The sequence below is a fragment of the Ptiloglossa arizonensis genome, unplaced genomic scaffold (genome assembly GCF_051014685.1).
Source record: "Ptiloglossa arizonensis isolate GNS036 unplaced genomic scaffold, iyPtiAriz1_principal scaffold0069, whole genome shotgun sequence".
Taxonomy (NCBI): Eukaryota; Metazoa; Arthropoda; class Insecta; order Hymenoptera; family Colletidae; genus Ptiloglossa; species Ptiloglossa arizonensis.
The window spans coordinates 1,460,001-1,474,525 of record NW_027478439.1 but is presented as its reverse complement, the minus strand read 5'-3'; the positions used below and the strand labels follow the sequence as shown (position 1 = coordinate 1,474,525).

The window sequence follows — 14,525 nt, the reverse complement described above, 5'->3', positions numbered from 1 at the left end:
TTTTTGATTTGATAGCCATCAATACGTCCAATTATAGATGTAGTTCTTTCTAAATTTATTTCAAATGTGATCAAATTGTGATCGCTCACAGAGCAGATATTTACTTGCCAATTTTTTACGTCATTCAGCATGTTTTCACTGACAATAGTTAAGTCTATATTTGACTCTCCTCTGGACGAGGAATATGTTGGGTAATTGCTAGGTTTATTAATCACGTGCAATTTATTTGCAATTAAAAATTCTTCTAAAATTTTCCCTGTTTCGTCCGTTTCGTTAGAAAACCATGTTTCTGACTTGGCATTAGAATCCATGGTAATTAGTATTTTATTTCCTTTAAGATTATATACAATATTTTCTATGTTATTCAAAAAACCATTTATTGGCAGAGAAAATTGACAATAAATGTTTATTATGTAAAGTTTAATATTTCCAATAATAACTTGGAAACATAGTATGTGCCCGGATTCTTGGTATACGTTTTGAAATACTTCTATTTTTGCTTCATCAACGACAGCAGCTGTCCATATATTTGTCACATTATTCGGTTGTAAGGTACGAAATTCCGGGGATTTATACCCCCTGACTATACCCTTATATGTATAAGGTTCTTGTATACAAAGTATATCGATATTTTGTCTTTTCATGATTAAATTCAGGTCTGCTGCCACTGCTGTCGACCTTTGAGCATTAATTTGGGCTACTTTTATCCCCATTCTAATTTACTTCTATAAATTTCTACGTTTTTTACGTATTCCGGGCACACTTTACTTCCTGCCGTATGATTTACATCTTTTCTTTTTGCTCGAGTGCAGTTAGAACACTGCGGAGAGTCTTTCTTTTTACAATCATTTTTTAAATGATCTTTACTCCCGTATATTTCGCAAATTTGGTCTGGGAAGTTACACACCTTTGCGATGTGGCCAAACGATTGACATTTGAAGCATCTTGTCACATTAATATATTCTTTAACTCTATACGTCCTCCATAGCATGTAAATACGTCCTTGGTTAATTAGATCTACAAGGAGTCGTCCTGGCACCTGTACGATCCAGTTCACTCTATCTTCTTTTGTTTTAAAGTGATGTCTAAAAACTATTGTTTCTCGCAAGCCATCCAGTTCTTTGTGATTATACTTTTCGAAATTTTTTGTTATGAAATCCTCCTTTAGTTCTTCCAGCTTATATTCTTTTTCAACATCATAAATAATTATTGATGGCAATATCTTTTTAGGGCTTTCAATCTTTAAATCTTTACATTCTAATTTTGCGTTTTTAATAATTTCCATATCGTTTTTACCTTTCATTTCAATTACAAGTCCTTTTTTCCTCATTTGTTTAATGCTTTTTATTTTTATCTTGCTGCGAACTGAGCTTAACGCACTTGTCACAGCGGTTCTGATCTCATCTTTGCTTCCTTTGTCTTCATCGCTTTTTGGCTTTATCAGAAGCACTTCATGGTCTCGCTTTTCTTTGATTTGGCGAGCTTTTTCGACTGTTATTTTTGATGTTTGTGACTGCAATGGTGTACCAGTCACTTGTGCGTATGACCGAGTCAAGCTAGGAACATTATTATTCTGAATTGTCAATTTTAACTTTTCATTTTCCATCAGTTGTTCCTGTAATTCACTTTCAATTAACAACCATTTCTCCAGTACAAACTTTATTGTTGACTTTGTCACTTTATTTGATTCGTTGAAAAGAAATGCTTCCAGCTTCACTCTTTCTTTACGAATTTTTTCCAACTGTGAAGTTTCTTTTAATGCTTCTCGATGGTATTCACGTTTTGCTTTCTGGTATGCTCGTCGCGCGCTTCGCACTCTTGTTTTCATGGCTGTTAGTTCGTCGTTCCACCACGGCACTGACTTGGGGAATCGTTTTTTCTTCGGTATTGCGGTATCGTATGCGGATGTTAAGGTTTGCTGTATGGAGGTTGTTAAGTCTTCTGCATCGCTGTGTCCTTGGTTTACCTCCTCCGGTGGATACTCGCTGAATTTTTGCCTGATGATTAATTTGAGTGTCTCCCAGTTTGCTCTTTTTATATTGTACCTTGTTTTACGTGTTAAGCAGGATGTTGGCGTTGGTGCATCTACGGTGAATGTGATTAGATTATGGTCGCTAGTGGTTGATCCTGAGTGAACTTTCCAGTTGCTAATTTTCTTGTAGCACGTTGCGTTCGCCAAGGTTATGTCTATATTTGATTTTCCGCGGCTGTTATCGAATGTATGTACTTCGGAGTGTTTATTTAGGATATAGAGATTATGTTGGGCGATAAAGTCCTCGAAGTACTCGCCCCTATTATCTGTGGAGTCGCTGTGCCATAGTGGTGATTTTGCATTTGCGTCTATGCAAAGGATTATGTTGTGCCCCCTCAGGTGTTGGAGAGTTTTTTCCAGGTGATGAAGATAGGGTTCTATCCTATCGCGGAATTGAAGGTATGCGCTTACTATGTACAGTTTCAGATCCATTACGGTGACTTCTATGCAGACACAGTGCGTATTGCATAGTTGTTCTATTTTCACTATTGTGTATTCGGTATTGAAGACCGCGATTGCTGCTTTTATTGCGTCCCGTGTGACTATGCTTGTGAATGGCTTTGTATCAGTTATTACTCTGGTGTTTATACCTAGGCCCGTGATATTGTTTCTGTAACTGTATGGTTCCTGGATGCAGATGATATCTATGTTTGCGTCGCTCGCGGTCTGTCTTATTTCGTCTATAACTGGTCTTGAATTTTGGCCATTAATTTGTGCCAGTTGTATCTTGAGTGTTCCGGGGAGTCTATGAGTCTCTTCCCTATTTTCCATAGTTGATCTTCGAGAGGTAGGCCTCTATGGCGTTTCTATATGCGGCACAGTTCGGTGACCTTGAGGAATGGTCATGTGGCTGTTTTGCCCTTTTGCAGGCTATACATGTAGGCTTCCGTGTGGTTGCTGGGCAGGATTTCTAAGAGTGTCCTTCTTTTGCGCAGTGTCCACAGGTGTCTTGGGATGCCCTGCAGAACTTCGCAATGTGTCCAAATGCTTGGCATTTGTAACACCTGCTGACGGCTATATAGTCCTGGATGTGGCAGGCATTCCAACCTAAAAACAATCGTGATTGCTTCTTGATTTCATCACGGATTTCAGGTGTAACCTCGACAATCCAATTCACCGTTTCTTTGGCTCTATCGCCCGTTTTAAACAGTAACTTGAACACTTCGGGAAATTTGGACTTCGGAATATGTTCGAAGTTCTGAAGGCGAATTGCTGTCAGCACTTCCTTTTCCGGCATGTTCTTAGGAATATTGTATATTGCCATTCTTGGTCTTCTTTTTGGAGGCTGACCGACTATAAGGCCTGCATTCTCCAATTTGTTGTTTCGGAGTAGGTTCTGCAGGTCCTCTTTCGTTTCGGTTTCGATGAGAATTCCATTATTATTTATTTTTCTGATATTTTTGATTTTTAGTTTTTCTTTTGCTGGTACAATAATCTCAATAATTTTATTTTTTGTCTCCTCACTGTTCTGTATTTTGCACTTTTCCTGGGGAAATACCGTAAGGACGTGCTTCGGGGATCTCGTTGTTTGCTGTTGGACCAAATTTTTCCGCATCTTGGCCATTTCAGCGTAAGTTACAGGTGATTTGGGGACGTTAGAATCCCGTTCCGTGATTTTTTCTACCACTCCTGTGATTGTTTTGCTTAGCTTTTCTATTTCTTTATTAATGATGCTTATATTGCCGCATCTTTCCAGTTGTGTTTTCAGCATGGAGTTCTCCTCTTCAACGCTTCGAATGTGCTTGCTGCACTCAGTTGTCTTCTTCTGTATATATTTTATATCTCTCGAAGAGATATTTCCACTGAGGTTTCTACAGAAATCTATCAGTTCTTCTACCGGTGAGATCTGTGTTTTTGTGCTATTACAGCACTCTTCGTCGGAGCTGCATGGTGGGTGTGGTTGCTTTTTGCGTCTTCTCACCGAATGGAATGGTTCGGAGTCGGAATTGCTCAGCTTCTCCTCCTTTCGTTTACGGGAGCTCCATCTATTGGTGGATATGTTGTCCTCCGCTTCCTGCTCCATAATCTCGTTTACTTGACCGACCAGTAGCGGGAACGCTGGTTCTCCGCACCGACCAATCAGGGCGCCGCCCGGGCCCGAACGTCAGTCAATGAGGCGCGGCGCAATGGGCGCTACGCAGCGTCGGTGGCGTGCTCCGCTTCGAGGTTAGGTTTCCTTGAGAAAGTTTGAAACCGTAAAACACTGTGTATTATTACACTACACACTGCAATTATTATCACAGTACGTTCCTCTCGTTTAGTTCTCCAAGAGGAGTGTGTACACATGCACTTTGATTCACGTTTGTCCACTCAAAACTCAGATTTTCAAGGAGCGGCATGCAACGCGTTCGTACAGGTCGCCGCCATCTTGAAAAGTCCAGTAGATAGGGACATGTAGTGTTAGTGCGTTCGATGTCCGTTCGCAAGCGAAGGGATGCGCTGTACCTCGGACTTGATGTCCATACCAGCGTTCTCACTACTTTTGCCTGGTGTTCGGGCATCTACCTTCTTGTCGCACCGTCACGTAGTTCGGAGGGTGACGGCGGCAAACCTTCACTGCCACCTCGAGATCAACCCAATCCGGGGTACACCTGCCGAAGCGGATGGGGCTTGGCTCCCGGCCCGAGGAGTCTTTGCCGAAGCACAAGACTGTACTGCGTTCGAGTTCATTCAAGTCCTCCTCCAACGGGAGGGGATTGGTCGTCCCTGCACCGTCGCGTGATGCGTTCGAATGGTTCGAGTTTTGTAACGCAGGGGAAGAGTTCGACCCTGTTGCGTCGCGTCGTGTGTTGAGTCATGTTCGATTGAGCAACGAAGGGGAAATGATCGACCCTATATCGTTGCGTTTTGTGTTCAATGATGATGTTCGCGTTTGCAACGCAGGGGAGTAGTTCGACCCTGTTGCGTCGCGTCGTGCGTTCAACTTATTCACCTCTGATGTTGTTCCCCAGCACCGCGCGCGCGTATTTCCGGAACTCCTTGTATAGATGTACGGTGACCAGGTCAGCTTCTGTTACCGGCCATGAAAGGCCGTTGCCTTCGACTGCCTGTCGTAGGAGTTCTCGCGCGCGTCGGTGCCTCGGACAGTGGAACAGGAAGTGTGGAGGCGTCTCGGCCTCACCACAGACACAGTTCTCGTCCGGGACCAGGGCGAATTCCTTTAGCTTCGCACGGAAGTTTCCATGTCCACTAAGGAATTGGACCACGTAGTGGTCGAGGTGAATCCAAATGGCTTTTGAACGGTCAGACATGTCCGGGGAGTATCGAAAGGTGGTCCTTCCCTTCTCGGACGACGACCATCTCAATTGCCACTGTCGTAGGAGTTCCTCCCTCACCCGGGCTTTTGCCTCCGAGGGGGATACCGCTCCTGACTCAAATTCATCGTGACTTATTCGACAGTCACCAAGGGCGATGTCGTTTTGTCGTCTGATAAAGGCGCACGCACGCTCCACTATCACCAGGTCTACCGGCATCGTACCGGCAACCACGCAGATTCCATCGGTAGACACCGTGCGGTAGGCCTTGGTGACGCCGAGTAGCACACGTCTCTGAGCTCTGGCAAGAATAGTCTTCGTAACAGAGCTCAGGCGGTCAGCCCAGCCGGCAGCGGCGTACGCCGTTATCGGTACAAAGAGGCCATCGTACATTGTTCGCATGGCTCGATGTCCGAGTCTCCACTTCGCTCGCGCAAGCCGCGCTAGCGCGTAAAACGTTCGCGCAGTCTTAGCGCTCAAGTAATCGACATGGGATCTTATTCCCAGACCAGCGTCAAAGTGGACCCCTAGGTACCGGATGGTACGCTTAAGGGCCACACTTCTCTCGTTAATCTTTACCACAGGAGGCCTTTCTCTATCCAGAGAACCTTTCAAGAGGACCATCTCGGTTTTGGTCGCTGACAGCTCCAATTTCTGGATGGCGCACCAACCAGAAATGACGTCCGCGACTTTTTGGCCTATGCGCTCCAACTCGCATCTCGTGTTTCCACAAACAATCACGAGAAGGTCGTCGGCGTAGGCTATGGGCTCGCACGCGAGCTCGGTGTTCGAAAGGAGCTGCAGAACTTCGTCGAAGACTAGGTTCCAACAGCTCGGACCGAGAATCGAACCCTGTGTACAGCCTTTGGTGACTTTCTTGCGCACCATGCCGTGTTTGGAAACTATCGTGACCTCACGCTCGGCGAAGTAGTCGACCATCAGTCTGTAGAGATTTCGAGGGCATCCCCGGGCTTTCAACTTCTGTAGGATGCTGGGCCACCAGACGTTGTTGAAAGCACCAGAGATATCGAAGGAGAGTCCCAGTACGTACTTTTCTTCTCGGCCAGACACCAGGTCCCTGAACTTCACTAACGCGTCATCAGTGGATCGTCCATGCCTGAATCCGTATTGCTGATCCGAGAAGTAGTCGGGGTTCAGAAACACTTTTCTCATTTTTAGCAGCATCAGCTTCTCTAACGCTTTGCCCAAGATGGAGAGTAGGCAAATGGGCCTATACGATTTGACCTCCATCAGTGATTTGTCGGGCCCTTTGAGTATGGTTATGATAGAGCCGACTTTCCATCTGACGGGAAATACTCCTTTGCACAGACACGCGTTGTAGAGACGAAGCAGACCGCTGTGGACGGATCCATACGCGCGTCTTATGACTTCGGCCTCTAAACGGTCCGGACCAGGACATTTTCCTCGCTTTAGGCTCCAGATCGCGTCTCCAACCTCCTTTCTAGTGAAGACTGTGCAGTCGTCCGTCGGCGGGTCGGTAATTGAATCTAGCCTGATGTTCGATTGCTCCGGCGTTTCGTCCGCGGTCGTGTCGTCCGGGATTAACGCTCCGAGGAGCTGCGAGGCGGCGGATTTCCAGTCCATCGTATAGCCGTCTTGCGTTCGAATGTTGGAGACAGCTGTCTCGACTCGCACCTTCTTTTGGGCGATCTTGTATGTGAGCCCCCAGGGCTCCTTGTTTCCTTGCTCGGTAACAAAGTTCGTCCAACTTTGAAACTTGGCAGTTCGAACAGCAACTGTATAGGCTTTTCTGGCGTTGTTGTATTCAGCCTTTCTAGCTGCTCTCTCCTTTTGATCTTTCTCACGCTGGAAGGCACGTCTCAGACGATACACGTGCGTCTTCCGTTTGGTCAATTCCCTCGTCCACCAAGGGACGGATTTTGAGTGCCATTGCTTGACAGGTATGGAGGCTTTGCACGCGTGGACGATTGCCAGCTCGATCTCCTGTGCTAGATGTTCGACATCCCCTCGACATTCGACGTCTCCGGGAAGGTGCCTCTCGCGTTCAAGCAACGCACGATCGAAGCGAGACCAGTCCGCTTTGGACGTGCGGAATCGGGGCTCCAAGGCACGACGACTCTCGCTCACGTCTGCGAACTGTAACACAAACTCTATCGCTCGATGATCGCTGGAGGTCCAATCGTATCGGACCTTCCAGTTTTTCGTATATTTAGACATATCGTTCGTCACTAACGTAACGTCGATCCATGATTCGCCACTTGGGCTGGAGTATGTGGGGATACTTCCAGCATCGTTCATCACAGTCAGGCCGTGTCGAGCGATGAACTCTTCGAGTTTATCTCCCCGCGCGTCCGTTCGTGTGCCGCCCCACGAGGGGGACTTGGACGTCCGCCGCGATAATGACCCGACTGTGTCCGAGAGCATCAAGTACTTTTCCCAGTCGAGCCAAGCTGGGTTCAATCTCCTCGGAGCATTGAAAGTACTGACTGACCAAGTAAAAACTTCCGGCCGTATCATCGCTGATGCAAACGCAGGTCAGATGCGAGATTTTGACCACGGAGAGTTCCGGGTTCCGGACAGCAATTGCCGCCATTACCGGTGTGCCCCCCGTGACTACTTTCGTCGCGAGCCCCAGCCCAGGGACGGTACCCTCTTGGGAATAGGGCTCCTGCGCGAGCAGCACATCGATCTTTCGCGAGTGCATCAACTCTCTCACCTCATCAAGAACAATCCGGGTTCGTCGCATGTTATGCTGCACGACCCGGTATTGTCTCAGAGGGATGCTCTCGGTTTTATTTCTGCCCGCCATAGTCGGTCCGGGCTATTGTTTGTTCCAGTGCGACCTGATAGGACGCGCAGGACTTGTCTTTCGACCGGTGGTCGTGTCTTTTGCCCCTAGCCTTGCAGTTTGAACAGACCGGGGTCTCGTTCAAGCCACCGCAACGTAGTCCTGCACACGGCAAGACGACCATCCGATGTAAACTCGGCCTGTCTCTTTGAGCCGCAGGCGAACCTGCGGGCTGCACTCAATGGCCCAGTTGGTCGTTTTCGCGTTTTTCGCCTTGGGCCCGGTTGCAAACCGGACTTTCTGGACAAATACTGGATACAACCTCCTCCTTTGTAACCTTTCGGGGAACGTCATACACTATTAGTGTAGGCTTCGTCTTGGTTTGGACGGAAACTGAAAGTCCCACTCCTTTCAGTTCCGCCGAGTTGGTGAAGGCCTTCAGGTCTTCCTCGCGTTCGGTCTCGACGACTATGCCACCTGAGTGGATGCGTCGCACCGCTGTAACGCGGATCTTGGCCTTGGTAGGCTTAACGACAGACAGAACAGTGTGTTTTGTGATGTCACTGTTCTGCTTCTTTCCTTTCGGCGGGAATATGCGCACCGCGTTTCGGGGTGGCTTCACCGCGTCTGAGGAAACTCTCTTAGTAACGACCTTTACCGCATCGGCGTAGGTCGACACTTGTTTCATCGTCGCAGATTTCACATCTGGGCTGCACGCCGCCTTCAGCGTCGTCTGCGCCACGCTCTCTACGGCCGCCTTGAGGGACTCCTTGGAGTCCTGGCGCACCGCGGCGAGCTGCCCTTCGAGGAAGCTGCTACGAATGAGCAGTTCCTGGACCAGCTCGTAGAGCGCGGATGTCTGGCCGATCACCCGGCTACCGGCCTCCTTTGTTACCTTCGACTCCGGTCAAAGGCAGAAGCTCCGGACATTCGTGATCACGGCCGAGGCTTCGTCTCGTATGAGATCGAGAGGCCTTATTTTGGGCCCAGATACCGCCTCCGTCGGTACCTTGCCCCGTTTCTCAGAGGCCGGTTTGCCTGGTATGGCTGCGCCGGCCTTCTTCTTCCTGGAGACCGTTGTCCCGTCTCCAGGATTTACACCCGGGCCCGGTGGGATCTTCCCGTGGGCCTCTGACATTTTCTGAGCGCTGGGCGTTACGGCCCGTGGCTCCTTCGGATTTTTACGGGTGGGTACACTCGGTCCATCCTGCTTTTGCGGCGCGGCCGCGTTTTTTGTCTATTTCTTGGGCAAAGGCGGCGCGGGGGTTTTGTCACCCGCAGGCTTCGCCGTGCCTTTTGAAACCTTGCTAGGGGAGGCGTGTTTTTGTCCCTCCCCAGCTTCCTCCTTCTTCGTTTTGGGGGACGACGTGCCGGGAGCATCTGCATCGTCGACCTCCTTCTTTATTACTACCGCGTCGCTCTTGAGAACCTCAAGAACGACCACGGGTTGGTCCGATTTTTTTATGTTAGATACCATAGCTAGATTATTCTTTTCATCCCGCTGCATGTCCCAGCCTTTTCGGACCCTCAAATGGAACCTGGCTCCGCCAGGTTAGGACATTACCCAGGATATAGTCCGCGTTCCAAGGCCGACCGGGTCTCCCCGGACTCCAAGGTCCCCTTCCTCGCCCGATATAGAACCCACTTGCCGAGACGTATGGTCGTTTCGAGCCGATTGACTAGGCATAGAGCTGCTTTTCTCGCCTAGCCACCCGTCTAGTCGAAGCAGTGGCCAAAGGTACGTGTTGGGTGCACACTCTCCCGCAGGACAGGGCCCCCTCAGATCCCAGGACCCACCTTTCCGACGACATGGGTCGCCCCGCACGGCAAACACGGGGGGGACAAACCTCAGCAGTTGCCCCCTCTGCTTCGCTACGTTCGGTTTAGCGATCCCGTTGAAACGGGACCTCCAGTGGGACCGCGTGGAGGTACGCAACGTAACTTGAACATGACCTCGGGCATCATGTCCCGAGTAAAACGGCCGGGCTGGGGAGCATCGACCCTTGGCTCACCTGAGTCCCAACCCAAACTTTCGCTCGATAGCTTCACAGTTCTGTTGCTTTCCCGATTGCCAGCGGCGAGTTTGCTGTTTTTCAGCGTGACGGGTGTTCGGTCTATTATTATTTTTTACTCGCCGTGGCGCCTTCACTTGTTGCGCACTCTTTCCACTGTGTTTGTAGGCGTTTCTAGGTGGGAGTACGCAGCATCCGATCGGGTGGTTTCGTCATTGCCGAAGCCGGTGCCAGCTCCGGCTCGGTTTGAGCGTGTTTGGGCCGTAATGGACGATTTTTGGACTTTCGGCGGGCCAGGGGATGCTCTACCCTCGCTCCTGCAACCCCGGGTCCCGGTCTCCGTTGTTGTTACATCATTGACTGGGCCCTTGAATTACTCCCCACCAGTAGATAGGGACAGAGGGAATCTCGTTAATCCATTCATGCGCGTCACTAATTAGATGATGAGGCACTTGGCTAATTCTGTACCTATCCTTATATAGGATAGGTAGACTTCCGAGCATATACCCGCCCTTAGGGTAATAACAATATAAAATTAATTAACAAAAAACAGATTTAAGGCCGCTCCGCTGGGCTCCCTTTTCCTGCTGCCACTACCAAGCGATCTGCCCACGTGCTTAGAAAAATTAGGAACGGGGACCCGTACGGGAGGCGTACTTAGCCGCACGACAAGCGTGTGCCCAGGGAAGCCGCGCGGAGGCGTCGCCCCGAGTTCCCTCATAGAGAACTCGCCCCGCGCCCTACTACCCAAAAGGTATAGCAAGGACTCGCACCGTTCGGTGTAAAAGGCCGAAACGGGCTAATATTTCTATTATCGGCTGGCAGCTGCCTCGTTATTCTTCCTTCGCCTCTCGGCAGCGTTAATGTTTAAAAGTCAATTGGCCTCAGGGGCCTCGTCAGGTATCAACGTAAGCTTCGTCTTAAATTAATAAATAAATAAATAATAAATATTAGATTAACCTTAATGGCTTCGTCAAGTATTAGCGTAAGCGTCGTCTCTGTTTTAAATAAATAAATAAATAAATAAATAACTTAGAACGATCACCTTATGTGATCGTAGTCCAAAAACGCGTTTGCAATTTCAATCGACGAACGGAGGGCAATCATGGATACCGTCACCGCTTCGTCATTGCTGAGCCCTAGGCGCTTTAGGTTCTTATATGTTTTGTGGGGCATTGCTCCGCGACACCCTACCACTATGGGTAGAACTTCGGCATTTTGGCAATTTAACTTTGCTTTAATAAATTCGGCGGTTTCCTTATATTTGTTCATTTTGTCCATATGAGCCCTCTTGAGATTGTCTCTTTCCTCGTAACGGACAGTTACGTCCACTACGAGGAGCCTTTCTTGGTCTTTAATAACCAAATCAGACTTCTTCATCTCCCCCATAACATTCACAGAAGGCTCTTGGAATACCGCATGCCTTTTGGCCACTTTTTGCTCGATCATGGCCACTATTTCATTGTGTCTTTTTATGCGGGCTGCTTTAGTATGCATACAACTACCCAATACGTGCCCTAGGGTCTCAAGCTGCATATTATACCTTCGGCACATGGGGTCAATGTCTCTTTTCGCTCGAATTAGTGCGACCCTTGTGTCTCTTCCATTTCTCTAAATGCCCCCTTTTGAGGTCCACGCGCGCGCGCGCTCGATTTCATTATGGGTGTTGGGCCATGCCAACCCCAGAGAATTCACATACACCTTTATGATTTGCTCCTGCCCCTTATAGGCTTCCCTGATAGCCAGATCGTCATTATTTATCATGTTTATAGCATTCCTCAGCTTGGCTATTCTTACGATATCCGCCACCTTCTGGATACCTAGACTACCGTTTCGCTTTTCAGCATACAACACCCCATCCGTCGTTGACGGGTGCAGATGAAGCAGCTCTTTTATAATTTGTCTAACTTCATGGTCCAGGCTATTGAGCGTTTTAATTGGTGGCGGATTCACGACCAGCTGATGAATGTATCGGGGCAGGAGGTGAGTCTTGATCAGATTCACCTTTTGATGGGACTTAAGCCCCATCTTTTGTATATTTTTGGCGGCGTTCACGATATTCTCTGTCCGCGCGCGCTCTGGGCCTCTCCAGGGGTCAAACTTGACACCGAGATACTGGAAAAGGTCCCCAGGTCCTGCCCATGGAATGGGCGTTCCCTGGATCTCCAAACCAGGATCCTCGGCATACCAAGTCTTATTTTTGCAGACGACCTGAAAAGTTCGGCATTTGTTGCATTCGATAGACATACCCAGCCGCTTGAGGTACTTTGTCAGTTTCCCCAGCTGCTGGGATGCCTCTTTCTTATCTCTGCTTAGTAGCACCAGATCGTCCGCAAAGGCCAATATGGAAACGCTCTCGTCTCCCATTCGGATTCCCTCCGTTGTCTCGTCAAGATCTTCGATTATGGGGTCTAGGATTGTGTTGAATAATAAAGGCGACAGGGGGTCTCCCTGCTTAACTCCCCTTTTAATTCTTATTGGGATGTCCCGATCCCTAGTTCTGATACTGGTGTGGCAACCGTCATACATTTTCTTTACGTAATTCACGACGGTTGTCGGGACACCCTTCCTCCTAAGCCCGTCCCCTAACGCCTCGTGGGGGATCGTGTCGAAGGCCTTGGAAATGTCGACGACTGTCACCACTCCGCCATGTTTTTCCTTCATGAGCATAAGTGCCCTGTTCAGAATGGCTATGTTCTGCTTACACCCATCTTCTTTGGTGAAGCCTTTCTGCCTTCTGTGGTTCATAACCTTGCTCCTCAACCTGTGATCCAACATAGCAGAATAATTCTTACATCGGCCGCGCTCTTCCCTGGTTTGGTAATAAGCGCGGTCCGATTGGCTTGCCATTGATCCGGAAATACTCCTTGCAGCATCAACAGGTTGAAGAGCTTTACAACAACATGTAAGGCGCCATTCTTGCGGAGGTGGTTCTTCTTTATGCCGTCGACACCCGCAGCAGCTTCGGCTTTAATCTTTCATCTTACCCACCACTTCAGCGATAGTGACGGGCCCCCACATTTCTTCCATTGAAGAAAGTGGGCTCGGACCCCTTCCGAGCTGAGGAAGGCCTGTGGTGGGTCCCACTTTCCCCCACAGGTCCTCATAGAGCTGCCTTATGCTAGCCCTATCAGGGAGCTCCGACTGCCCCCTCGCCTCCACAACACTTCCCGCGACCGCCATATCTATTAATCGGCCTGGACACTTGTTATATAAATCTTGATACCGAGAGAACTTATATTTATTCCGACGGGTACGATCGCTTTCCTTTCCCTGTTCTTGGTTTATCGGTCTCCTCCTATGTCTGGGTTCCGATCGTTCACTTATCCCGTCTTTCAATTTCTCAATGAAGATGTCCAGGATACTCTCGGTCTCTGATGGTTCCTTTCTTCCTCTCATGGCCGACTCTATTATTCTTCGTTCCACTTCGAAGAGCTTGTGATTTAGATCGAGCGAGTCGGCCATGATTGCCCCCTTGAGCGTGGTCTGCCAGCTATCTTCCTCACCACTCAACGGGGCCTCTGCTTCCGCTATTTCCTCGGTTGCCGATTCATAAGAGTCTGAGTCGGATTCCTCGGGCTCCTCCTCGACAACCGCCTTCACACTCTCGACAGGCAGTCGCCTCCTTTTATCGCTTATTTGCCTTAGTGTTTTACCCGGTAGGTGCTGGTGTATCTTCACATTTGGGAACCTATCGGAACGATAGATTCTGTCCAGTCGCACTAACTCCTGGACTTGCTCTTCCGTGCAAGCCGAGGCTCGATAACTTGGACGGCTAGGGTTGGCTGCTTGCGCCTTTTTTGTGTTTCGCACCACCGGGTGCGCGTGTCTCTCATGCTGAGACAACCCTCTTTGAGAGCTGTAAGAGCTCCCACAGGAGGAGCAAACGTGGCCGCCCAGCCGTTCTTCTTGTCTGGGACCGGCACATTTTGGGAGGTGGCACCTGCAACCGTGTAGTTTTTGGAACGATTTACCGCAGTGTGCACACCTCCAAAGAACTTTTACTTGCGGGTGCTGCATTGCCATGTGTTCGCTCCAGGTTTTCTCCTGTAGGAACCATCTCCCATGAGAGAGACACGCCCTGCACTTTATCTGCCCATCGAGAAGTAGATCCATTACAATAATCAATTCATTATCCGGGTCATAGCCTGGGTCGTCAACATTGGCCCTACCATCAGCAGCGGACAAATCCGCCACGGGGACCCCAGGGCCGGGGGCCCCCGCGTCCGAGGCTCCTTCCATATCAAACATTTCATCTATGAAATTATTTATCCGGGTACGTCATTTCCAAAATCATAACCAATCGTATACCAGAGACATTGCCATTTCGTCAACCGAGCCACCTTGTGTCCGTCGACGGCCCGGAGGCCACCCCAGCCGATACTTAACATCCGCGGTTTGCTCTTCGTCGGGGTTAATTATATATGGCTAACGGCTGCTAAAAGCAGCCGCCAGCC

General features: G+C 49.0%; 2 protein-coding genes across 2 annotated transcripts; both read right to left on the bottom strand.

Moving 5' to 3' along the window:
- Positions 1-571: 571 nt before the first annotated feature.
- On the bottom strand, positions 572-2,939 carry LOC143154501 (uncharacterized). The gene is made up of 2 exons (XM_076326576.1): positions 908-2,939; positions 572-820 (listed from the first exon to the last, which is right to left on the bottom strand). The coding sequence occupies exons 1-2, from the start codon at positions 2,801-2,803 to the stop codon at positions 704-706; spliced, it is 2,013 nt and encodes a 670-aa protein (XP_076182691.1). The 5' UTR covers positions 2,804-2,939; the 3' UTR covers positions 572-703.
- Positions 2,940-11,679: 8,740 nt separating this feature from the next.
- On the bottom strand, positions 11,680-14,459 carry LOC143154503 (uncharacterized). Its single transcript, XM_076326580.1, has 3 exons — positions 14,369-14,459; positions 13,056-14,324; positions 11,680-12,959 (listed from the first exon to the last, which is right to left on the bottom strand). Exons 1-3 carry the CDS (start codon positions 14,457-14,459, stop codon positions 11,680-11,682), a joined length of 2,640 nt encoding a protein of 879 aa, XP_076182695.1.
- Between the last annotated feature and the right edge of the window lie 66 nt (positions 14,460-14,525).